General features: G+C 42.3%; 1 protein-coding gene across 4 annotated transcripts in view; it reads left to right on the top strand.

The window, feature by feature from the left end:
• The window catches only part of LOC143038060 (annexin B9-like), an 88,274-nt gene that overhangs the window by 41,245 nt on the left and 19,700 nt on the right, over positions 1-27,329 (top strand). For 3 of the 4 annotated variants that reach the window (XM_076206952.1, XM_076206949.1, XM_076206948.1), the window contains 4 exons: positions 9,358-9,418; positions 13,219-13,800; positions 17,832-18,008; positions 21,592-21,946. In XM_076206952.1, coding sequence (XP_076063067.1) covers positions 9,359-9,418; positions 13,219-13,800; positions 17,832-18,008; positions 21,592-21,946 — 1,174 coding nt within the window. In that variant the 5' untranslated portion in view covers position 9,358. The remainder of the gene's footprint in view (positions 1-9,357; positions 9,419-13,218; positions 13,801-17,831; positions 18,009-21,591; positions 21,947-27,329) is intronic. The other variant, XM_076206951.1, reaches the window with a different exon arrangement.

Below are 27,329 nucleotides of genomic sequence, written 5' to 3'. Positions count from 1 at the left end.
AAAAACAGAAGATGCTCGTAAACTTTTAACGGGGGTGAAAGAGAAATTACCAATAGAGAGATTCACTGTCTAGGCTTCCCGTGTCACTGTCATAGACGTCACATAACACCTAAATGAAATCCTAGCTGAGTTAATTATCTTACGAATAATACAGGGGGAGTACAGAAGACTTACATCAGCCAACAATACTGCCCGAGGCGACACGACCTCTGCTTGGCACTTAGTATCCTAAACTGACTCTCTGACACCCCTTTGATTAGCCCATAGGATTAGCGTCTATGGAGATTGAACCTGATTGGCCAAGTTAGTTGAAACGTTCTGCGCCGCTCTAGACTGGCGGGAAGTGTTACGCACAACGAAGAACAAACACTTATTGTATTGTAACCTCTTCCCCTACGCGTTCTCTGTAATCGGATACTCACGTAATCGCAAGTGGCGCCTTACCCAAAGTAATAAATCTATTCCAACCTTACATATATGGGAACATGTGTGTGTGTGTATTATATATATATATATATATATATATATATACACATTGTGTATGTACATATATGTGTGTGTGTATATATATATATATATATATAATATATATATATATATAATATATATATATCTATATATATAATATGAATGCGTCTCTTATATTATAAAATGTGTGGAAGAGGGGAGGAGCCTACTACTGCCAGCATGTTACTTCGATAGCACATCATTCACAGTTTGTACAATAGAGGAGAGGTGAGAAGAGTTCCGATAGTGGTCTTGTGCGGTGTGGCGGGGTGGGGTGGTCAGATGATTCCTAATCAGGGCAGTCATTCGCTTGACGTGGTAGGGAGTGGTGTGGTGTTGACGGCATAAGTTTTATACAGTCGATGCTTTAAGGACTAGTGACATTCCCACGAACCAGAGTCACGTAGCATTTTTAGCACTGTCGGGGAATGGTCTCCACATAAAGAATGCTGGTTAGTATCTGTCCGTTTTGCGGCTCCTGAAATCTGACCTGCACCACCTGTGACAAAATAGCACCTTACACGCCGAGTCGGGAGGAGCTCTCAGGAGCTATCGTAGAACCCCTACATTGATCGAACGAGTCGAGTTGAGCCGAGAATAGAACTCGGGTCCTCCTGCGAGAGGGAAAAGAAAAAAGTGGGAGATGATTGCTCCAAAGAGCTTGTATATTTATTTGCTGTAACCATAATTTTTACTATTGTTATCCTATGTTTAAGAGCTGTAATGTACTCACAGTACTGCTTACTATTTAAGAAAGCATAAAAGTAGGTCATTGTAGAAATTCGTTGATATTAACTGTTTTCTGGCTGGTGCTGATAACGTTATAAGGTGGCAGCACACTAAACATTTCTCGTTAGCATGCTACTTGCTTTTGCTCATTCGTTTGAGTAGAAACGACTTCGATTGCGATCTTTAGTTTGTCAAAATTCCAAATGTCAAATTACTCCTGTGTCACTTAATGAGAAGCTGAATGACGAACTAAGAATTTAAACATACACGAATGTTAGACATTGTTGAGATGTTCTTACGGAAGTCTAAGATATTGTAACCGAAGTCGTGTCTGTTCAAACGAAGAGGCAAAAGCAAGTAGCACGCCAGCTTAGTGTGCCGCCATCTTTGAATTTGCTGCCGCAGTTGCCCGAGTTACCTGGCAACAATGCTTTTCAGCCTTTTTTTTTTTTAGAAGTACGATTGTTCAGGTTTGAGTATTGAGTATTTTTGACGCGGGAAACCAGCCAGCCAGACAGCCAGCCAGGCAAGACACGAGTGTGCTAGTGTACACCGGAAGGAGTTGAAGAGTCTCTCTATCTCTGTCTCCCTGTCTCTCTCTCTTCCCCCCCCCCACCAGCTGGGATATTGACTGCGTTAGTTTTATACAGCTTGTATTTTAGGGACGTTATTACCACCCCTACGTACCAGAGTCACGCATCATTCTTTTATGATGACAGGGTAATTTCCACTTCAAGAAAGAATGACGATGACCTGCTGCTGCCCTCCTTGACCGCCTCCGCGACACTGGCGCGATGGTGTCGGTTATTGCCGACAGAATTATCTTGTTTTTGTTTCCGCCGCTGTGTAGTGCATCGGGTACATTGAGTGAATTCTTCAAGCGTACAGAACCTTTGTAGTGTCTGTCAGTCACTATACTGACAGGGGCGGGGGAATGACCCTTTCCTCCTCGGTCCGTGTGATAGAGGGGGTTTACATGGTCTAACGGGGTATTTGGTTGTCGAACAACGTGTTCGACAACCAAATACCACGTTCACACATCACTTTAAACACGTGTCTGTCGAACCGCGTTCGACGAACCGTTAGACTAAACCCCCTCTTAGACAGTAGATAATTTTCTAGTTTCCGTCAGGTGGTTTTATTCGGTTGACAGAAGGAGACGAAGAAAGTTATGAGAAGGAATGAGGGGAGTCGACGACGATGCCCACCAATTCCTTGATCATGGTGGCACACTTGATGTAAAAAAGACAAGGAGCCATGAGCCAGACTTAGACGTCGGGGCCGGCTTCACCTTTTAATTATTTATTGATTTATTTATTTGCTGTTGCTCTTTGAAATATGAAAACGAAGAAAAGAAAGAAAGGAAAATGACATCAATCACCACTATCAAAGATAGAAGGAAAAAAAAAAAAATTAGAATAAATCAGAATCGTAACGCCTCACCGCATTGCCCATAGATCGGACTGCACAAGCTCTGTGCTTTTATCCAGAAAGTAATAATTGTCGATCACAAGTCCACCACGTGATTTAAGACCATGGATTACTTCCCGATACACAACAGAAGACCAAACCAAGGCCACGATATCAGTCTTTGTAGATAACCACACAGCTGTGCAAGACGACAAAAGATGAAAAATACTATTGCATTAGCATTACCTTTCAGATAATATACTCTATTGGTTAGTTCACCTTTTCAATATTCCCTGGAATCATGAACATCATCTGCGCTCGCGCAAGCACGCACGAAGCACAGGAGCCACGGACCCGTCAAGGTACCGATCCTGAACGGTCATGGTCAGTATTTAAATTGTTGTTTTTTCGGGTACAGTGATAAGTAGGTATGGCGTGAATACACAGATAACAGCATATCTTTGGGCATTTAATTCTAAACCCGGGCATCAGCTGATGGAAGGGGGCCGGGGGGTGATGGGGACGGCCGCGGCCCAATCACTGTGGTTTTCATCGGGGCCCACAATTGCAATTACGCCGGCCCCACGCTTCAACTCTTTCAGCGCCAAGGAATAATTTATTTTATTCTGGCTGACGTCAGACACTGTCGTTTATCTACATGTCAACGCTGTCTGCCGCCGTCTCCTCCCCCCGTAACTCTCCCGTCTTCCCTTCCCTTCCCTTCCCTTCCCCACTTTGCCTTTTGCAAATTATTTCCCGCCTCGGCCGCCGGGCCGCCTCAGGAACGTTGCAACTCGTGTTCTGATGCATAACCTGCGATGAGAAACCGCGCGATGTTGTCTGTCAAGGCCCGAAAGGTCATCGGTTCAAATCCTCCCATGATTTCGCGTAGCTGCAGCAACAAATAGATTTACAATTTAGGATTAATTATGAGAGAAAAGGTAAATGCAATCTTCGCAATCCATCCACTTGATGCCTTTTACTGCTGCAGTGGAAGGTTCCCATAAAAGACGTGGGCTGATAGGAAAGAGAGAGAATGGGAAGGTGGGGTGAGAACAAAAGAGAAAAGACCCCGGCAGATTGGAAAGCCACCAGTGACGACAGAGGACAACAAATGCTTGACAAGCAGATATACCCTCCACAGGGTGGCGGTGGTGGCTTGACGTCACAGTAGAGAGACGGAACTAGCTATTCGTGGGTGCAAAAGGTCTCTTATAATCTCCTAAATCTCACCACCATCCCCCCACACCACACCACACCACACAACACACACAAACGTATGCACACGCATAAACATGACCACGCGTTCTGTCTTCTTTCGTTTCCCTTTTGTCTTTTCTCATTTGCCTATGGCACCTTTCCCTCAAACACTTTCCTACTCCATCTTTCTTCCCTCTTACCTTCTTCCTTTCCTCACTTATCCTTATCTGTCCCTCTTTCCCCTTTCCTTCACTCGTATTCTCGTGTCTTCCTCGTCTCCATCCTCTTTTTCCTCCTCCTTCTGATCCTCCTCTCCCCCTCCCCCTTCCCTCCTTCTCCCTCCATTTCCTCTACCCACACCACTTCTGCTCCCTTCTCTCTCTCTCTCTCCACACACACACACACACTCGCACACACACACACACACACACGCACACACACACACTCGCACACACACGCACACACACACACACACACTCGCACACACACACACACACGCGCGCACACACACTCGCACACACACTCGCACACACACACACACACACACACACACACACACACACACACACACACACACACACACACTTTTACTGGACGAAATGCTCTGCTGTTGTCAACGGCTCACAAAAGGCAAGGCGAGGCAAGAGGAGGCTGGCAGGAGGAGGAGGAGTAGGAGGCCTTTCGGTCCATAACGAGGTCGGAGGCAGAGACAAAAGTACAGTTGATTGGTAGGCAACCACACAGATTGGGAAGTAAACAAATTAAGTAACTGATAGGTAGGCAGACAACAGACCGGTGAAACAAATGAGAGAATCGCTAGTGGTTAAAAATGTATGTGGCACCATTTTTACTTTGGAGAACACCCACTCAACCTTGACACACACACACATAAACACTCAAGGTGCCACTTTCTAAGCATTCCCAGGCTTGACCCGACCCGACTGGCACGATCCTTGCATAACTATTCCAAGATTGGAGGGGAAAAAAACGAAGGAAGGGTGCAGAGGCTGACATACAGTATTTGTAAGCGCAGCGTGGACCCCCCCCCCCCCCTCACATGACTGACCGACCGACCGACCTACCTGCATCGTCCTCCTCCTCCTCACAGTCACAAGGGAATCTGGAGAGACCATGCAAGATAGAGGCACAGCTACTGGCACATGCAAGTGGCACGGATCCCTGTGGGCGGGGGATGCGTGAATGGTCCCCAACCTAAGAGCAACTACTTGCAACAGGTGTACTGTAGAGAAAGAGACGCGCTTAGGAGTCCCCACATGCATCCTGCATTATGGAGAACTGACTGCTTCAGTTTCACACAGTGAATCTTTTATGGACGTTATCAGTAATACTACGGACCAGAGCCACGCAGCTACCTCAAAAAACCAATGCAGATCACTTATATTTGAAGTTATTCCGTCCATTACTGACGCAGTTGAGATGGACCTCCACTGAGGCTCCCTAATCTATTTTCTGGTACTCTCCTTAAGTCTCCCCTTTACCACCTTTATGACTCCACCTCTTCGGCGCGATCTTGTCCTCAAGAATAGAAGCACTTGTTGCCGAGGATCAAATGCAACGTGTCATCAACATCGTCATCATCATCCAGGGTACTGGGTCAGGTTCATTTTTCCGCAGCTGCAACTCTCCCTCGGAGTGGGATTTGTCTCAGGAAATAGATCTGTGTGCAAGTTCCATAAATGGATTTTTTTTTTTTTTTTCGTCTGAAGATTCACTTCATCCGAGGGAGGAAAAAGAGAGAATCACGTCCCTGCTTCTGCCTCCCACGCCCTGGCCTTGAGCAAGCGACCACACCCAGTGTGACTCCAAAGGCGCACGCCGCTGTTGAGTCGTGCCCTCCCCCCTCCCCACCTCACAGTCAGCCCAGGTCGCCGACTGACCCCGTGACCTATTAAGGAACTGGACCCCCACCCCAGGCTGTGCTCTTGTAGTGCGAACAGAAATGTGATGTACGGTACATACTGTACATACATACATACACACACCCAGATGAATGAAACTCTTTTCTGCTTTACCTGAGATGAAGTGCGTGTGCTACCCGCAAGGAGAAATGCAGAAAAAGCGAGGAGAGGCTTGTATTGTTGAGTGAGACGATCCCCGCTCTTCCTCCTCCCCATCATCATAATCATCATCTTCATTATTTTTATTATCATCATTCCAATTGCGCTTGGAGCAAGAAAACTCATGCGTGTCTATTCTGGAACATTAACAGTTCCTATGTCAAACCCTGTGTGTATTTACCTAATTATATTATACAGAAAGGGAGCTGTGCTCATAAGGTTCTATCTCATACTCTCCAATGGCCATAACTCCTTTATAAATTCAGGTTTGGTTCCAGCGAATCCGGGACATTTTTTCACATCACATTTCCACACATCCATTTTCCAACATTGTCATTACATGCAGGAGGACGCCTTCCCACATTTTATTAATTTCATAATAATTATTAATGTGCAATAAGGATAATGCTAACTTTATATTAGAAAGTGATAAGCAATACGAATGGCTACAATGTGAGTTATGGATATCACAATTCAAAATCAGAAATCAATATACTAAAAGAAAAATATCAATGAAAAATGGAAATTTCCATTATTATTGAAATTCCAAGATATCTTTGAATTTGAAAATACATAGGCCTATGTCAATCCATGTATAAAAATTATATATTTCATTGATTTATGATCATGTATATACATTAAATGTCCATGTGGGAAACTGTCCGTATACCGTACATCACAACGAGTTCAGTTTCCATGTTGCATGATTTCATGAGGCCGGAATGAGTCATGTTTGAGTGTTGTTGTGGTCTACAAGTTCCAGAGACTCAATCTTTCGCCACGTAGATTACGTTAGGTTGAAAAAAAATCCTCTCACATTCACATTATCGTCGAATACACCTCATATCGCATCATGTCCTGCCCGCTCATAATCCACCATGATGTTCTCGACTTCAAGAAAGTATCCTAGCTCCTGACATTTGTCAACGAGGATCTGTAGCGTCTATATACGTTGCTTCACCCTTGCTCTCCAACAAACAGTAACCGACGGATATAGACGTATCACCGAACGACATTCTTATGACGTAAATCTGCTCGAACAGGTCTGGAGCCATGATGCTGAAGTTCCCATTCATGAATCAACATCTTGAAGATGCTAGTTTCTCCAGACCTGTATCACTTGCATATATTATCACCTGGCCAAACATCTGGTTATCATACAACAGGAATCTCTTCACTTTTCTCTGTTGATGTTGCTGCCCACTTTCCATCTATGACAAGCTCATCTAATGTTGCTGAATCTTTCGGCATGTTTCGTCTGATGGCTTTCTTACAGGCTTCTTCGTCCGGGATGCCTGCTTTGACATTTCCGTCATTAACGATAGATACAATCCTGGAGATTGTTTGCACATGGTTACAGACTCCTATCTCAGCCAGTCTCTTCATTTCTGCTTTAGCCTTGTCTACTTTCACTGTTGAATAATCTGATACATGGTTGTGTTCTCCAATTGCTCTTGGTTGATTCATCTATAAGTGTCGCCACACACCCTCGACATTTCTCTATTCGGTTCTTTAGGCTTACTATGTATTTTACTATGTATTTTCAAATTCAAAGATATCTTGGAATTTCATTAATAATTACCATTTCCATTAATTGATATTTTTATTCTAATAAATTGATTTCTGATTTTGAATTGTGATATCCATAAATCATATAAGTCTGATATAAAATTATAACATTATCCGTATCGCACATTAATAATTATTATGAAATTAATAAGATAAGGTGCCCTACATGTTGGAAAATGTGATGTGGGAAAATGTCCGTATACCGGTTCCAGCATGTGCAATATCATCTAGGCTATTCCAGAAGTTTAAGCATTTGTATGGAAAACAAAATTTCTTCACACCCTTCAGTAACTTGTTGTCCAATCATCACATCTCGTTTTGAATCAAAGATTGATTCTAGTTTATGCTATATCAGTTCCTAGGCAATTGAAGGAGTTTATGCGTCTGTGTTTTTTTTATTATTATTATTTTTTTTTATTCTTCAGACACGGTTTATCTTAACTCGTTCCTATAACCTCATAATTACCTTGGTGTCCCAAATCAAGATTCTTAGTCAACCTTATTCAACCCCCCCCCCATTTATTGATCCTAACACTGCCTCTTTCTCTTTGATTCTTTAACGATGGCAGGTCTAATGTTAATCTCTCCATGTACTGCATATCTGTAAGGCTGCGAATCGTTCTTGTCGCTGATCTTTCTATTCTCCCGATCTTGCTTGTATCTGCACGGGGATCACACCACTGCAGCATATTGCATTCTTGGACGACTTGGGGTCTTGTATTTTCTCAAGCAATCTTGTTAATGTGTTTGCCTTGTGACGTGTCATCTCTTATCATCACTCTCAGTTGTTTCCCCTCTTTCGCCTTTGTAATTGTCTCACTTGCTATTAAGTAATTAAAGTCATTTCTGGTACCGTGCATTTCCTGGAACTGAAATTGTGTGTGTTTGGGCGCGTGCATGCGTATACAAACTGCTTGCTTTGCTAGTACAGTAAACTCGCATCTTTGTTTGCCTCTCCTTTAAGCTGAATAAAATCGGTTGGCGGTGACCAGAACGAAGTCCAAAGAGTGTGACATCGCAGCGAAGGAAGTGAACTCATAGCCGGGTGAATGTGCCGCGAAAAAATCACGTGACCATTGACAGAAAATGTGTGGAATATAGGCGATCGCCGTCACTGACACATTACTCAGGTGTTCACCCCCCCCCCCCCCCAGGTCCACTTGATATTGCCTGGCGCCAAGCAGATGGAGCAATCCATCCGCTGACCACAGCTCCCAGTACCCGGCAACAATCGGTTCACATGTCAGTCGAAGAAAATATATTGTATTATTGATGGCGTGAGACCCGAGGTGCCAGTGACTGGTCTCTGGTAGGCAAGGGAAGTGAAGAATGTGGCACTGCTCTCAACTCGGGAGGTAGCGAGCCAAGGAGAGGTGCGAGCTAAACCTCTGCGGGCTCGGGAAAATATAAACTGGTGTCCAGTTTCTAGGTTTTATTTGTCTTGTATGCTAGATGTAAATCGGTGTAATGTTGTTTTGGGAGATTTGACAGGGACAGAACTACTGACTCGGGCTTTGGAGAATTTGCATAGCGTCTCTGTCCACAATATAGGCACTTCCCTCTAAAGCTGTACTACTTATTTGAGCCCAGCGATTGGTACTTGGCTAAAATTCTGTCAGTTACCGGACCAATCACCAAGGTCGTAAAACTTTAGGCGAAACGCTTTCGTCGACATATTTTGATGATTTATTATAAATCAGGGTTTACTGCATGAGGACACGCATGGGTGGTACTGTCGTTGCGAAAAGTAGGGCCCCACCCCTGGTGATACCATTATCACCGAAATAGTATCACCTCAAAGAAACGATCTTCAGTGCCCGCAGGTGAATTGGTTTTGAATTCTGTTTTTCTCTCTTATTTTCAGAATGAGCTATCCCGGTTACCCGCCTTACCCGCTGAATCCAGCCGGATATAACCCTAATCAGGTGAGTGCGTGTGTGTGTATTTACCCAGTTGTATTACACGGGAAGGGAGCTATGCTCGTAGTGACCCGTCTTTGTATCTCTCAGCATCTAGTTTGTTTTCAAATTCTTTTATGGATTTTGCACATACTATTTTTTCGTCCAATTTGTTCCAGACACCTATCACCGTGTGGAAAACTATTCTTTTTCAGATTTCTTCTATAACTACCCTTTTTGAGTTTCTTTTCGTGTCCTCTTGTTTTTCTTCTGTCCCACTTTAATAAATCTTCTCTGTCAAGGACTTCCATACCTTTCATGATTCTGTAAATGTCCAGTAGATCTCCTCTTTCTCTTCTTTGTTCCAGTTTGGACAATCTTTGTTCGTAGGCTTATGTCAATTTTGAAATTGTTGGTGCCATCTTTGTCGTTGCTCTTTGGATTCTTTCTAATTTCTTTAGATTTTTGTGTGTGTGTGTGTGTGTGTGTTGGGTGTCCATAGTGTCGCAGCGTACTCCAATCTTGGTCTTATCAGCGTGACTAATATTTTCTTTATCGTTTCCTCATCCATGTACTTAAAGGCCACCTTTATTGGTTTTAGTAAATTGTAGGTTTCTCCGACTATTTGTGTGTGTGTGTGAGGGGGGGGGGACTCTGTCCCCCAGTCCCGACCCGAAGGGACCCGTGCCCATGCAGGCGGTTTTTTTCATTTGAGGGGAAGAGAGAACCTCTGGGATGGGTGAAGGTGTGTGTGTGTGTGGGGGGGGGTTAGGGAAGTGGGAGGGGGCGGACTTTTTATTTGGGGGGGGAGGGGGGAGTGAAGTATCACTCCCACGGGCTTTGAGCCCGTTCGGTGGTGTTTATGTAAGACACACCTTGTGGAGAGGAGGTGGAATAGTGTAGCTATTCAGAGGGGGATAGGGGCAGTAGAAAAGAGAGACTGCAGCTGTTAGAGGAGCGGCGGACGCTCTAGTAGCTGACGGAGCTCATAGGGGCTTTGGGGGCGGCAGAGGCGGCTCACAAGACCTTCAGAGGGAGCCGGTGGTCCCCGTCTGAGGAAAGAGGTGGCGGGGCAATCGCATCCACGTGAGGGTCGAATCGAGCCTGTGGGTGGGGGTGTGGGGATCACGAAAACTTATTCCGTTGGCCTTTCCCCAGTTAACCTTTTGCAGCCGTTCGTTCCAGCTCATCCTGATGCTCTTGGCTACCCGGTCGATAGCGAAGGGGGTGGAAACGATAAACCCCGGGTGCCGATTAACTGTGCTGCCGGATGAAAGTGGGTTCATTTACTTATTTGTCTGTCTATTCATCTATATATTAATCCATCTTTTTGATTTTTTGTATATCTCGGCGAACGCCACTGAACTAAATTCAGTATTAGTATTTTGTTGGAAATAAATCAACATCATCGTCGCACCGAAGAGGCCGACTCACAGAAATAGTAAAATGGAAATTTAAGGAAGATGATAGAAAGGAGGGGTAGTGCAAATTGAAGGTTATCAGTATTCTTTTTGAGCGAGTAGTCTCCGGTAAAGAAGAAGAAAGAAAGAGAGGAGACGCAACTCTGGTCTGGTCCATCTGGAATTCGTTGAAGTCCCAAAATATTGAAAAGGAAGACTAATGAAACATAGTCAATCCCTTTCATGCGCGAATGGGATTCTGAGTGCTTGGGGGGACCCCCAACCGCCTTCCAGGGCGTCTCTTTCCGTATTTGCACCGCGTGGCCTCTAATGGATGGAAAGGAGGAGGCGGGGGGGGGGGGAGGAGCGACGGAAAAGGGGGAGGTTTGTGCATTTTTTTTTTTTTTTTTTTTTTTGTTTTTTTTTCAACCCAGATATTCGTCTGCCATGCACCCAAACTCCAAAGGGTGTTTTTTTCTTAGTGTATAAATCACATGGGAAGTACGCTTGGCATTACACATGTATAGTTGCGTGTTCCGTCTCAGTTGACGCACACTTCAGTAAGACTGCAGTTATGAATGAAATGATACAGGATGCCTCTTGAGGAAACTGACTCAACAGTGTTTTCCCTTTGGACTTCCATTCACATTCAGACACACCCATCCCTGGATGGGGCATCGTTTGTATGTTTTATTGCACTCACTCCGTGGCAGCTCTACGGACCGCAGTCACGCAGCATTTTTGTATGGAGACTCCGCTCCATTCAAGAGAATACTTTGAATCTCCTTTCTGCCATCCTCCGCCCCATTTTGGGAGCGATAGTGTCCCTCAAATATAAAAGAAGAAGGAGGAGGTGAGGAGCCTACGCCAGGAGGCGCTGAGTAGCTGCCCCATGGGCTTGGGCTCTGAGAATTGGAGAGGAATACGGGATTCGAACCCACAACTAAGTGAATGCGAGACCAGCATGCTTCCGATTACGCCAATAATGTATAATAATGTTTCTCGAATACAGAGGGTCTGGATGATATACAAAATACTCGAGCCTTTGTGACCCCACATTACCCACCATGACCTGGCTTGGACCAATTGTAATTGTTAGTTAAGTATTGGTAACAGTGACACGACTCGTTAGTAATCAATTGCAGTTCTAATTGAAAAATGAAAATGAGACGCAGTCGTGATTATAACGTGTTGACCAATTCATAGAAATTGGCAAAACTGAAGCACTTTGGAGCTCAGTGTTGAAGTCTAGTCGTTGAAACCAAACATGGATAAATTTCCAATTGCAATTTCGTGTGTAGTTGGCATAGGTACCTGTGCAACTGAATTCGAAATTGTAATTTGGGAATACCTTGCATCAATTCAATTGCAAGTATATCCTTAATATAGAATCGACGTCAAAGCACATTATAGTTGAAACGGTGATTTGAAACTGCCCCGTGTTCCTCCAGAACCAAGCGACAAGACCTGCGGAAGCCTAATCTCGCCGCTCCACGTAACCCTCCCCCCCCCCCACCCTTTCTTGATTCTAGGACGGTGAGTCGGCGAGTTTGAAGCGCCTGGCGTCGCCTTGCTCCTACTGGCGCCAACTTGTCGGCGGAATCACCTCGTTTCCCTCTCGGGCTATCGATCGGAGCCAGTGGGGTCGAGGTCCGGAAGCGTACTACGACCCCCCCCCCCCATCCCCAGAGAGAGAGAGAGAGAGAGAGGGCGGAGGTAGAGTAGAAACACGAGTCGAAGGGGTATTTTGTTAGCAATATCTTTAAGTGATTCTGTCCTTGGTGAGAATGTCTCTCCGAGTTCGAGTTGTGAAAATGGGAAAGGAGGAATTTAAGGGATTTTTTCCCCTGAGGGACAGGATCAGTCTGAGTGAGGTCTCGAGTGAGCAAGACCAAATTCAAGGCGCGATTGTCCCTTTGAATTACGTTACAGCGTTGGTGAAATTGTCAGTCGTTTGCAAGTAGGGAAGCAGGCAAGCAAGTAGAATCTTTACATCGTAACACTGTTGAAGCAGTTCGCACTTTCAAGGTTTGTTCATAGAGTCTTGTAGCTGTCACCGGACTGATTTCGGAAGGGAGAGTTCACCAGTGTAAAGGACCCCAATTTAAAGTATTACGGATGTAAAAGACTTCGCACTCTTAGGGGCGCCATGTTAAAAAAAAAAAATCAAACTTTGTGTAGCAGCCAACTTTTCATCGATGTTGGAATATCTTAGATAACAAGAATTCCTTCAATCTTAAATTCCATAAATCCAAAATATCTTATATCGAGGGTCGAGTGTAATTCTCTTGCTGGATAAGCTGCCGTATGTGTGTGTGTGTGTATATTCTGGTCTGACTCTCACCGGACAGTTTTATTTGGTCGATTCCAAAGGCTGATGTGCCAAGGCTCTATTTTGTTTTTGTCTATTTTCTTTTTGTTTTTCAGCCCGGCCAAGGCTACCAACAGACTCCTCCCGGTGTTCCCTACCCGCCTTCGCCGTATCCACCTGCCGGAGTACCACCCTACCCTCCCGCAGGATCGTCTTACCCTCCTCCTCCCCCTGGTGCACCTTACCCAACGGCAGGATCCCCGTATCCTCCGGCAGGATCCCCGTATCCTCCGGCAGGATCCCCGTATCCTCCAGCAGGGTCCCCGTATCCTCCAGCAGGGTCCCCGTACCCACCGCCTCCAGGTTCCCCGTACCCTCCTCCACCGGGATCCCCGTATCCTCCTCCGGGGTCGCCGTACCCGCAGCCCCCAGGAACCCCCTACCCACGGTCAGGGTCCCCGTACCCGCCCTCTGGGTCTTCCTTCCCTCCGTCGGGAGGCACAGCCTACCCCCCTCCTCCTCCATCAGGATCTCCGTATCCCACGCCGGAGAACACCGTGCAAGGAAACACGCTCTATCCGAACGTCAGTGCCGCACCTCTGCCTGGAAGGAGGTCGCCCTCTCCTTGCCCCGCCGCCACCAGCACCCCCTACGGGAGCACCGGTCCCAGCACCATGGCGTCTGCCGTGCCCTACACGGTAAGTTTCCCCCCCACACACACACCCACTTATCTCTTACTCTTCAGCTGCATTCTAAATGGAGTCTGACCTTTGACATGCGTGGGCTCGATTAGCCTACGAACACATTAAATAAGTCATTAAATGCATTTTGAACGATTATCGTCGTTGATGAATTGCGCACGAGTGTCCACGTCTTTGGGGGCGGTGATCTATAAGGTGGAGGGGCTTATGAGGACTTTGAACGAATTGATACGGAGTCTGGAGAGTCCCCACCCGAGGGTGACGAGGGGGCCTTTGGTGGCCCCCCTTCCATACATCGCCTCGGTGTTGCCAGCCACTTGCAAGGTAATAATGATAATTATGAAACAATAATGATAGTAATAATAAGAAAGCAATGATAATAATATAAATAATAATGATGATAACGGTAATAATGATAATGATATCAATAATAGTGCATAAATATACAATTTTTTTCTTCTTCTTCTTCTTCTTAAAAGGGAGGTAGCTAAAGTCGAAGGCATAAATCCATTCCCACCCACTTCAATTATTTCTCATTGAAATCTGTTCAAAAAGCCTCCCTTTCCTCTCCACTCTTTTCATTACCAGGCCCATATGCACTTATAAAGACCCGCATCTCCCTTTCCAGTTTCTCCTTCATCCACATTAACCTTGATGAAACCTCCTTCCACTCCACTACACGCTTACCTATTTCTAAACTTACTAGTATATCCACCCTTTCTCTCCCTTATCCTTTCTTCACTCCTGACACCCTCCCAACTACTCCTAAACTCAAACTCACCCCTCCCTTTCAACTTAGTTTCACTCAGTGCCAACACACCCATCTTTCTTCTCACAAATATACTGCCTAGCTCTTCCCTTTTACTCTCATCTGTACCACATCCACGCACATTAAAAGACCCAAACCTTAGGGTTCTGATTGGAAAACTCCTTCCAGACCCTCTTATGCCTTTGCATTTTTAAGGAATGTTCCCTTTGGGGCTACAGAGAATAGGATGCCTAGTCCTATCCCTTTTCCTTTTTGTTATTTATTTTATTTTTTTTCCGCCTTGTATGGCTCAAGTGGGAACACCGTGACAGTATTCATTTTCCCCCATCACAAGGTTCGACAAAAAAAAAAAAAAAAAAAAAAAAAAAAAAAAATCAGGTGATACAGGACAATATTAAGAGTTGGAGGGACAGCATAATGGAGCGGCAGTTGCAGCATAATAAATTAGCATATGAATAGAGATTTCCACTGTCAGAGACAAATGATAGTAATAATAATAGTAATAATAAAGATGATGATGATGAAACTAAGTAATACTACTACTGCTACTACTACTAATAATGATAATATATAATGTTAATAACAACAACAGCTAACCAACAGTGTCCAAACTTGGCCTCAAGATAGCAAGCCATGCATTAGTCATAAGCTTTCTACTGATTACACACGAGATGCCTTATCAAGACTTTGTGAAGGGTCACGCCTCCCAGCTTTCAAGGCACTATAAAAAATGCAGGTACACAACCCTTTATCTAAAACCCTTGGGGCCAGTTGCATTTCAGATTTCAGAATTTTTCAGATTTTGGAACAGATACTAGCTGTCCCAGTGAAGTTTGGGCAGCATCTCACATACGAACATTTTTATTACAGCAGAAATGTGTAAATACCCAAATAGTTGGGATAGAGACTTGGGTAGTATTACAGCTTATTTATAGTGATGTACTGATAAATGAAATAGTGAGATAATCAGAAACATAAATAATGAAACAGTGGGGATAACTAGGGTTGCCAACTGTCCTTTGTTTCAAAGGACAGTTCTTTATTCAGCTCTATTTGTCCTTGTCCTTTATTGAAATTTGAAATGACACTATTTGTCCTTTATTTTGAAATAATTTTGACTAGTAGTTCAGTTTCCTGCTCTCAAGTTGGGATTCCAAAAGCATTTACTTCTTGTAAGAGTGCAGACTCTATCAACTCTGCATTCTGCACAATACCAGAAGCACAAAGTGCCAGACCCCAGACCAGGGTGTAAAATTAGCCTCATTTTATGTGTAACTCAATTTTCTATTAATAAAAGGCACTCATTTTGGGAAAACCAGAAAATCATAACTATGTTACTAAATATGAGAACCACCAACTAAAAAGAAAAGAAAAAACAATAGAGAAAGAAAGGAGGTGCCATTGGACATTTGGAAAGGCAATACTCCCGCCTATCAACTGAACTCACAAAGAACCAAAACAAATATGGCACATTATACAACAATGTAGTGATGAGGCCCTTCACAAAATCAAGCTGTAATTCATTATAAGTACCAGAAGAATAGTGAAATCTATGTGAGAAAACTTGTAATAGTAGTGCCACTATTTCATGTTATTATCAGATATTTGGAGAAACGGAACAGATTTCGATGAAAATTCAACATTCGGCAAATTATCAAGCCTGAGTTAATTTCCCAAAGTTTCAGAAATTTGTAGAAGTAGTAGAACATATGAAGCTAGAAGGAAAGGTTAAATTAAAGATGGATGAACTTTTTGATGAAGTAGTATTAATTCAAAGAAATTTCGACACTATCAAAACCTCTGAACTCTTCATAAGCTCAAAATAACAACCAGAAAGTGGTATTTTATTTTGAAATCTATGGACTTTAAATGTATCAATATTTTCAAAATAGTTTCTTTTGTACTATCAATTCCTTGAACATCATCTTATTGTGAAAGAGTTTTTAGTTTAATGTCATCTAAATGGCAAGCTGAAAGTAACTTATGCTCTGTTGAATTAAGAATGAACTTCTCATGCATTTTAACATAAAAGATAGTTGTTTGGAATTCTCTAAAAACAGCAAAGATGATACAAATTTTCTGAAGGCAGCAAAAAAGCCAGGGCAAATACAGTTTAAAAGATTAAAATACTTTGATCGAGGTAAAATAAATGTCTGCTCATTCTTGGTTTTGCATTTTCATTTAGATAAGAGAAATGCAATTTTGAACTGCATTTAATTTTGGTATCTTATGATCTATAGTACTGGTTCCCAAACTATCTCATGTGACGACCCCTTTCTGCTTCCAGTAGATCCACACGACTCCCCACTTTTTTATATATATGAAATTATATATTTTTTATTTATATCTTAGTAATGTTTAGGTCAAAAACAAGGATTGTTGTTTGGATTAAAACAAACGAAACAAATAATACATGCACGAGGCATTTTATTAACTAAAGTTGCTAAATATGTGATTGAAAGGGAGCCCCAATAAAAGGCAAATTATTAAACAAGATTTTTTAGCAGATGACTTTATACCCCACCTTGTATCCTCATTACGCCCCATAGTTTGGGAATCATTGATCTATAGCCACTTAAATAGATATCAATAAAGTTTTCATGTCCTTTATTGTAGCTTAACAGCAGTAACGTGCACAGACATTGCGAGGGGCAGGTGCTTTGGGCTGGAAATTGAGCACTTCACTCTTTTGTATTATTCGTATTTGGCAGCTATCTGGTAGGGTGCAACACCATTTTCCACATTATAATTTCTGAATGGTAAGAAAATGGAAAAAGCCTGTGAGAAATAATTTTTCATTCATTTTTATATATTTTTGTGAAGGGCACTTTTGGGGCACAGGGCAAAGGGGCAGGTGCTCGGGCACCCCCAGCAACCCCCCCTCTGCATGGGCCTGCTTAACCCATTAAACTCCGATGACAAGATGTCTTGTCATTTGGTCAAATAAAACAAAAAATTATAAAACACCAAAATGTTTGATCCAACACCAGAAAAATATGACGTCAATCCTCGCTTCGCTCGCAGCGAAGCGAGGACTGACGTCATACTTTTCTGGTGTTGGATCAAACATTTTGGTGTTTTATAATTTTTTGTTTTATTTGACCAAATGACAAGACATCTTGTCATCGGAGTTTAATGGGTTAACAGAGTTGGCAACCCTAGGGATATCTTAAACCATAGATACACAAATTTTAATTATACACAAAATTGTAGTATTTCTGTGGTATTACTGTGATGCTCAAGTTTTTCTGTTTTTCAGGAAATTCCCACTGTCAATCCCCCTGCAACTTTTGATCCAAGTAGTGATGGAGCAGCTCTTCGCAAAGCTATGAAGGGCTTTGGCACAGATGAAAAGGCAATCATTGCCATCCTAGCCAACCGCACCAATATCCAGAGAATGCAGATCATGCAAAAGTACCAGCAGTCCTATGGCAGGGTAGGTGAAAGCTCAGCATGGCCAGTTTGAGTCTTCTTGTGATAATGTAGGGCACCCCAGAAGTAATGGAGCAGTAGATAGAAATAAAGGTTAAAGTGAATTATATGAATTTTTCTAAAAGCAATGAAATCAACTCTCCCCATGTGCATTTCACCATTATGTTGTAGTAGCTACAACCCTTAGCTAATTCATATGTTGTAATTAAATGTAATGATACTTATGTATACAGTGCCAGTGAAAGAAATACAGTATAACAAAAGGCTAGCCATTGACATGAATTCCTCAAAACAACTTAATACAGTTGCTGTCACAATTCCACAAAACCAAAGGTGTTTGTAAGATGGGAAAGTGTGTTGTAAGACACATGACTGCTGGCACATAAATGAATGCACTAACTCAATAGTCCAGTAGATAAATATAATTACCTTAAAGCTCATTATCTGTTTATTTAAAGAAAGACATATGTTTTCACCACATTGTAAGGTACAAATACTATATAATGAGTTGAAAGATATGTTGAATACAAACACATTACCATTAGATGTAATTTCCACATTTCTAACTCTATCCATTCTTGTAATACCTGTCATTTCTCAGACACTACAGAAGATACAGAGCACATATTAGTCCACTCTCAGTCACTTAAAAGACAACTCCTCATAATCTCTTCACTGTGTGACTTATGGGCTGAACCAGTGGTTGTGGCTTGTTTCCCGAGGGCTGCAGGTCTTCTGCAAGAGAGAAACAAGGCAACAAATCGATAGATAAATAGGAGAAAATCTGGAAATGGTTTCACATTGGAAGTGTAAACCTATTGAGAAGTGTCATTCCCTTTGAGAATTTTATTCTGGCTAATATCAGATGATGTTATTCATCTGTAATAAGTCTTTACTTCTCAAAATATTAGGCACTGTGGGAGGTTATGCAGATTTATGGGATAGGAGGAAAGCTTTTGGGAGCTGTCAAGAGTTTTTATGTGAGTAGTAGAGCATGTGTTAGGATTGGAAATGGAGAGAGTGAGTGGTTTGAAGTAAAGGTGGGACTTCGTCAAGGATGCGTTATGTCGCCCTGGCTGTTCAACTTATACATGGATGGGGTGGTGCGAGAGGTGAATGCTAGGGTAGTGAGTCAGGGATTGGAGATGGTTAAAGAAAATGGAGAAAAGTGGGAGGTGAGCCAGCTGTTGTTTGCGGACGACACTGCGCTTGTGGCAGGGTCAGAGGAGGGATTGAGGAAGCTGGTGGCAGAGTTTGGGAGAGTATGTGATAGAAGAAAGCTAAAGATAAATGTGGGTAAAAGTAAGGTGATGAGATGTACAAGGGGTGAAAGTGGCAGTAGACTGGAAGTGAACATTAAGGGAGAGCGACTGGAGGAAGTGGATAGTTTTAGATACTTGGGTGCAAGTGTAGCAGGAAAAGGTGGAGTGAAGGTGGAGGTAGAATGTAGATTGAGAGAAGCGAGTAAATGCCTTGGTGGTTTAAAGAGTGTAATGAGAAATAGACATTTGGGAATGGATGCGAAGAGGAGACTGTATGAAGGAGTGATTGTGCCAACAGCACTGTATGGGGCAGAAACATGGAACATAAGAGAAGAAGAGAGAAGGAGTTTGAATGTGTTTGAGATGAGGTGTTTGAGAAGTATGGTGGGGGTTACTAGGCTAGATAGAGTGAGAAATGAGGAGGTGAGGAGGAGAACAGGGGTGAAAAAGGATTTGGGAGAGAGGGTTGATGAAAGAATATTAGGATGGTTTGGACACATGGAAAGAATGAGTGACGAAAGACTAGTAAAAGAGGTATGGAAGGCAGATGTGGAGGGAGTGAACATGAGGGGACGTCCTAGGATGAGGTGGATGGATGGGGTGAAGGGGGCTTTGGGGAAGAGGGGAATGTCTGTTGAGGAAGGAAGGGAGAGGACGGAAGACAGAGGTGAGTGGAGAATGGTTGTATATGGATGATGTTGTGACGACATGAGGAGGAATAGGCGGGGGGGGTGGGGGGGTAGTATGTGTGAGTAAATTTTGACGCAGCCCGAAGGGATTTCTCCCCGTACTCTCCTTATATGCAAAGGGGGACGGAGAGGGGGGGTCGCCGATTAAATGAAGCGGCCTTGCTGTGGATGTACTGTGTCTTGCGACACTGCTTCTGACCCAGGGCGGTGGGCAGGGTTCAGGGATGACCCGTCATCCAGGAGGTGCTCAGATGAGAGGAAGGGTGGGAGGGGTGTGGAGTGTAATTAGGGATGAAATGGGTGGGAGTGTTTTTATGCCTTTCCTTTTGTGGCTACCTCCCTTGGAAGGGGGAAAAAGCCTTGGTATATGTATGTATGTACTTAAATTTCCATGTAAATTGTTTTTATGTTTGTTTTCATGCTTCAGGATCCCATGCTCCGTAATCCAGAAGATATTAGTGAAATGGTAGGAGGGTAAAAAAATTTCTCCATCTTATGCAAGGGATATCTCAATGTCTTACTTATTTACCTGTGAGGAAACAAGGAGGGAGGGTTTCCATGTAGATAAAGATAAAGTGGTGGGGCTAAGCCAGTTTGGGCTGTTGTGCCTTGCTATGGAGGTGCTTTGTCTTGCTGCATTGCTTCTGATCCAGGCAGTAGATGGGGAACAAGGATGGCCCTTCATCCACAAGGAACTAAAATGGAAACAAATAGGTGTGGGATGGGTGCATGATTTGTCTGGCTAGCTCCCTTGTGTGGGGAAAGAAACCTTTTGGTATAAAAATAGATAGCTAGGTATTATGCATCATTATTCTTGGAAGAACAAAGACAGAATATATACTATGAATACACGTTTTCATAGACTTTTCAGCACTATATTTTTTGGCATAATTAGTTTTCTCATAAATCAGAAATTCTTACTTCTGATGAACCTCATTCTTTTCAGACATATTTTTTTAAAGTAATTATTTTCATACAGAGATAACTAGAATCAAAGTTGCTTCTGTCTTATTTGTCTTTTAGCCTCTGGTCTCAGATGCTTCAAATAGTATTTTAGTACCTTGTGTGAACCCTGAGTTTTAGATCTGATTATTCATTTTTTCTGTATAGGGTAATGATGTTTTAAGCAGTTGATGTTTTATTAATGGAAACTGATCTACTCAAAGATGTGTGTTGATAATTTTTCTTATTTCTGTTATCCCACTTTTCTGCTACTCTCCTTAAATTTCTCCTTTACCAGCCCATGAACTCAAAGAATGTTGCTAGTTTTTAGCAGTGGGATAAACATTGCTTCAGCTGCTGGGTCTTGCTGTGAAGGTGCTGTGTCTTGCTGCATTGCTTCTGACCTGGGTAGTGGGTGGGGGGCAGAGATGGTCCTTCATCCACAATGAGCTAAGAGATTTGTAAAAGTGAAACAAATGGGTGTGTGATGGGTGAAAGGCAGGTGTATACCTTGGCTGGCTTCCTCTTTTATAAGGGGAAAGAGGGTTCATATTCAATCCAAAATCATGGTTAATGTTTTGGTTTACCAAAATAAAATCATTGAAAATGTCTTTATCACATGAAGGTACAAAAATTTAATATTTAGATTAATTTGCAAACCAACCATAAGATAATGGGAATTTTCTCATTCCAGGATTTGATTAAGGACTTGAAGAGTGAGTTGAGTGGCAAGTTTGAGGAAGTCATTGTAGCTCTCATGACTCCAACCTATGAGTACCTTGCCAAAGAAATCAATCATGCCATCATTGGTCTTGGCACTGATGAAAGAACACTGGTAGAGATCCTGTGCACAGGAGACAATGCCTATATTTACCACATCAAGAATGCTTACTACCACCTCTACCACAAAAAATTGGAACAGGACATAATGGGTGACACTTCTGGAGATTTTAAACGTCTTTTGGTTTCTATGTGTGCTGGAGGGAGAGATGAGCACAATTGTGATCCAAACTTGGCTCCCACCCTTGCACAGCAGCTCTACAAAGCTGGTAAGAGGAAGCAGGTCTCATATACTTTCTATTAGCAAGATGTGGATCACAAACTGGAGGGATTAACTCATACCCAGTGATGACCTGTACAGATTCCATCAGATATTACATTAATTTTGTTCATATGCTTGGGTAACTGAGGACAAAATGGTTTACTTGTCTGTTGGTATCAGTTTTTTTCTGAATGTGCTCCACATCTGAAAACAATTATCTTATTTTCATCAAAACAAAATCTGGAAAAATTGTCACCTGGTCAAAAATATTAGAACTATCTTGATCAATTTTCATATCTTGGTGACATACAAACATCACTAGCTAAAACTGTATAATTCTATTCAGCCAAAGGATAACTGCCAGGTGATGGAAGATAACTTCTTTAGTCTAGTGCAATTTGTTACTGAAATCTCTACTTGAATTGATCATTTTATTAATTTGAAGGATAGGACTATATGAAATGGGTTTGAATATAGATTACAGACTGCACATGTTTGTTAACAATAGAATAATGCATGATAAATGCACTAGCCAAACTATGGTGTACTTTGTCCTTTTTTTATCTACATAAAGTAAAATTAAGTGGCCAAATCCTCCTATTGGGAAAGAATCCTAAGGTTCTAGGTTTTGTTTGATACTTGATACTCATATGATTTTCAGCCCACATGTCAAAGACCTAACATTCTTACTCTCTCCTTTTAATTTTATCTTTTGCATTCTTTTCCTTGCTCAATAGATATTCCTTATGTATCCAATCATTGTAGTGCCCTCTTCACCCTTTCTAGCCATGGTGAATGGTATTTCGTAAACTCGACAAAATTTTGATTGCAAAAGAGTAGTGTATCTGAAAACTTAGATCATCTTTTCTATGTAGATATTTGCATTACATGAACATGATTGGATGCAGTTAATACATGGTTTCAGCATGTGGAAATCATATATATATATATATATATATATATATATATATATATATATATATATATATAGGATATATACAGACGCTCCTCTACTTACGTTCATTCGTTTTACGTTTTTTCGATTTTACGTAGTTCAAACAATACTTACGCATGATGCTGCGTCCATTGTTTACATGGCACAAACGCCAGACTGAACGTGCCTTGCCTCATCCTCCTCCCCCTCCTCCTCCACCATCTCAATATATGGTGCTTGAATTTAATTTATTTGAAATTAATGTTATTATTTTACAATGTTATGTGTATAATTAATGATTTAGGGGTGTTTTATAAGATACGGTAATAGAATTTACGGATGTATAGTACAGTAACAACTTACGTTCATTTTCAACTTGCGTTCGGCCGTTCGGAACGTAACTAAAACGTAAGTTGAGGAGCGTCTGTATATACCAAGGCTTTTTCCCCCTTACAAGGGAGGTAGCCAAAAAGGAAAAGGCATAAAATCATTCCCACCCATTCCATCCCTGAATACACTCCACACCCCTCCACCCTCCCTCTTATCTTAGCACCTCCTGGATGATGGGTCATCCCTGCACCTTGTCCACTGCCCTGGGTCAGAAGCAGTGTTGCAAGACACAGCACATCCACAGCAAGGCGGTTTCATGTATGTATATATACATATGTATGTATGTATATATACATGCATATATATGTATGTATATATATATATATATATATATATATATATATATATATATATATATATACACATATACATGCATGCATACATACATACATATACCAATGGCTTTTCCCCCCTTACAAGGGAGGTAACCAAAAATCAAAGATAAAAAATCCACTCCCACCCATTCCATCCCCACATACTTCACTCCCATTCACCCCCTCCCTCCCTCTTATTTTGATTCCTCCTGGGTGACAGGTCATCCCAACATCTCGCCCACTGCTGTGGGTCAGAAGCAGTGTAGCAAGACACAGCACATCCACAGCAAGGCCACTTCATTTAATCGGCAACCCCCTTCTCCATCCCCTCATGCAAAAAAGAGAAGACTGGGAAAAATCCCTTCAGGCTGCATCAAAATATCACTCACAGACACTCCCATCACCCCATCCCCCACCCACTCCCTTCCATACATCACAGCATCATCCATACACAACCATTCTCCACTCACTCCTATCTTCTGTCTTCTACCTTCCTTTCTCAACTGACATCTCTCTCTCTCTCTCTCCCAATGCCCCTTTTACCTCATCCATTTTATCCTTGGTTGTCCCCTCATGTTCATGCCTTCCAACTCTGCCTTCCACACCTCTTTTACTAATCTTTCTTCACTCATTCTTTCCATGTGTCCAAACCATCCCAACACTCTTTCATCAATCCTATCTCCCAACCCTCTTTCCATCCTCACACTCCTCCTCACCTTGTTTCTCATTCTATCCAGCATACTTCTCAGGCATTTCATCCCAAACACATTTAAATTCTTCTCTTATGTTCCATGGTTTTGCCCCATCCAAATGTCTATTTTTCATTATACTTTTTAATCCCTCAAGGTATTTTCTTGCTTCTCTTGATCTACATTCTACCTCCACCTCCACTCTTCCCTTTCCTGCCACATTCTCACCCAAGTATCTAAAGCTATCCACTTTCTCCAGCCTCTCTCCCTTAATATTCACTTCCAATTTGCTGCTACATTCTCCCCTTGTACATCTCATCACTTTACTTTTACCCACATTTATCTTCAACTTCCTTCTTTTGCACACCTTCCCAAACTCCGTCATTAACTTCCTGAATCTCTCTACTGATCCTGCTGCAAGCACAGTGTTGTCAGCAAGCAACAACTGGGTTATCTCCCATTTTTCTCCATTTTCTTTATCCATCTCTAACCCCCAGCCCATTATCCTTGCATTTACCTCTCGAAGTTAGCCAAGGTGACATAACATATCCCTGGCAAAATCCCACCTTAACCGCAGACCATTCATTCTTTCCATTTCTAATTCTAACACAGGCTCTACTACTCTCTTAAGAGCTTTCCTCCTATCCCATATATCCACAATACCTCCCACAGTGCCTTCTTGTCTGTCCTGTTACAAGCCTTTTACAATTTACAAATCCATAAAGGCCTAAAAAACATTGTTAGTAGTAGTCATCACGACCGATCCTCACCTCCTCGCTCAACAGTCCTCACCTCTTTTTGGCATTTCACAACCTTCTGACCTCCAAGTGGCCCCATGGGACATGCTCACATCTACTCAACTGCAATGCAACCCAGAGCTTCCCAGAGGTCCATGGGTGGGAGAGAGCCTCCTTGAGGGAATTGCTCATGGGGCCCCAGGATGACTAACTAGTGCTAGGGTCTACCACATGACCATCACACAAAGCCTCCTTCAGGAACACATGTGCTGCTCACCAGCCTTAGTAATGACTACCTCAGCCACGTGAGATGAGAACAACTAGATCATTGAGGAATGAACACCCTCTGTCTTCATGAGTCACTGGCATCAGAAAGTTTTGCCTCTGACTTTCCTCACCTCACACTTGACCTCACAGCAATTAGGAGCTCAGGTCATGACCTGCCTGTGTATATCAGGAGTTGAATGGATGCCAAAGATGCAGATAGGCTTGGAGCAGCATACACGAGCCTAGCTCACTACACCTTGCTTTCTCACCCCCATTTTTTTGCTTCCTTGCAAGCAGATCACCCAGAGACATGACTTGAATAACAGTCATCACTACTGCCCAACATTTTATTTTAATAAACCAACTCTATCTCCACTAGAGTTTGCCTTCAACCAGCCTAACTGGCTGTCCAAGGTGGGGTAGACTACCAGCCTAACATTTGATGGCCCAATGTGGGACATAGATCACCAGCCTAAATAACATCCTTACCTTTTCCTACAGCTTTCTCACAAATCTGCCTTGCAACAAAAATTTTATCCATGCAACCCCTACCTCTCCTAAACACACACTGTCCCTCACCAATGTCCCTCTGTTCCTCTTCTAATCCTCTCAATCAAAACCCTCCCATATGCCTTCCCAACTACACCCAACAAACTGATCTCTCTGAAACTACTACACTCACACTTGTCCCCTTTTCCCTTGTAAAGTAGAAATATATAGGCACTCCTCTAGTCCTCCAGCACTCTACCATCTTTTAGACAAACATTAAACATTCTCACCAGCCAGTCCACCATCACTGTACCTCCCTTTTTTTAGACACTGCATGACACCCTCCAATCCAGGTGCCTTACATGCTCTCATCAATTTAACAACTGCTTTCACCTCATCTTTCCTTATTTCTCCTCCACTTCTTCATTCATCACTGTCATTTTCTTAGTGCTTCCCACTGCAACTACCTTTCCCTCCCTATCCTCCTTCACATTTAGCAAATCCCTAAAATACTCTGCCCATCTTCCTCTTATTGCCACCTCTTCCATTATCATCTCTCCATTTGCACTTTTTTTACCTTTTCTTCTCTACTTGATTCACCTCCTCTCCTAATTTCCTTCCAAAACATCTTTTTATTACTTTCAAAATTTTCTGTCATACTCTTATCCCATTTCACATGTGGGAGGGGAGTATTATTTTCGACCAGGAAAGACTTAAATGTGACAAAGTTAACCGAAGAAAAAAACAATGTGACAAAGTTAACCGAAGAAAAAAACAATGTAGAATCCGTTATGATGAAAGTTGAAAGCAACCACATGAAACGTAGAAAATTTGTAGTAGTGTATGTACACCCCAAAACACAGTCCTGGACAGAACAAGATCATTCCAAATTGCTGGAGGACACTAAGTATGAACTGACTGATATACTGAAGGAAAGAGGAAATACAGTAATTATGGGTGATTTAACTCAAAAGAAACATGTTGGAAAGAAATGACAAAAAAGGGTGGAGAAGACATATGGGTCAGCATGCTACTTGATGTGACCATCAAATACACAATGACTCATATTTATTTGAATAAAGGAAAATACCAGATGCAAAAACAATGTGGAACCATCGAGACTGGATTTAATACTTACGTCAGAACCCGAAATTGTAGACAAAATAGATTACAAAACACCACTAGGAAAGAGTGACCATGTACTAATAGAATTCGAGCTAAAAGACCAAGTAGACCTAAGAAGAAATGAGAAACATAGAATAGGAAGACCAATGTACAACAAATTGAATTTTGAGAAACTTAAAAAAATCTTTCGTAATGCAAACTGGGAAAAATTCCTAAAGGATGAAACAAGGATTGAAGAAAAATGGAATATACTAAAAGAAATTTATAATGAGGGAGTGAAAAAAAAGGTACCTCAACAAAAGCAAGAAAGAGTATACATAAAAAACTGTTACAACAAAAAACATAGTGAAGCTAAGGATAAAAGAGACAAAGCCTGGAAAAATTGAAAAAAGACAAAAAAAAAACAAGCAAATGGCAAATATACATCAAACTAAGAAACAATTAT

This window comes from Oratosquilla oratoria, chromosome 23 (assembly GCF_046742065.1).
Source record: "Oratosquilla oratoria isolate Oo_2021 chromosome 23, ASM4674206v1, whole genome shotgun sequence".
NCBI classification, from domain to species: domain Eukaryota; kingdom Metazoa; phylum Arthropoda; class Malacostraca; order Stomatopoda; family Squillidae; genus Oratosquilla; species Oratosquilla oratoria.
This window is presented reverse-complemented; position numbering and strand designations above follow the sequence as displayed.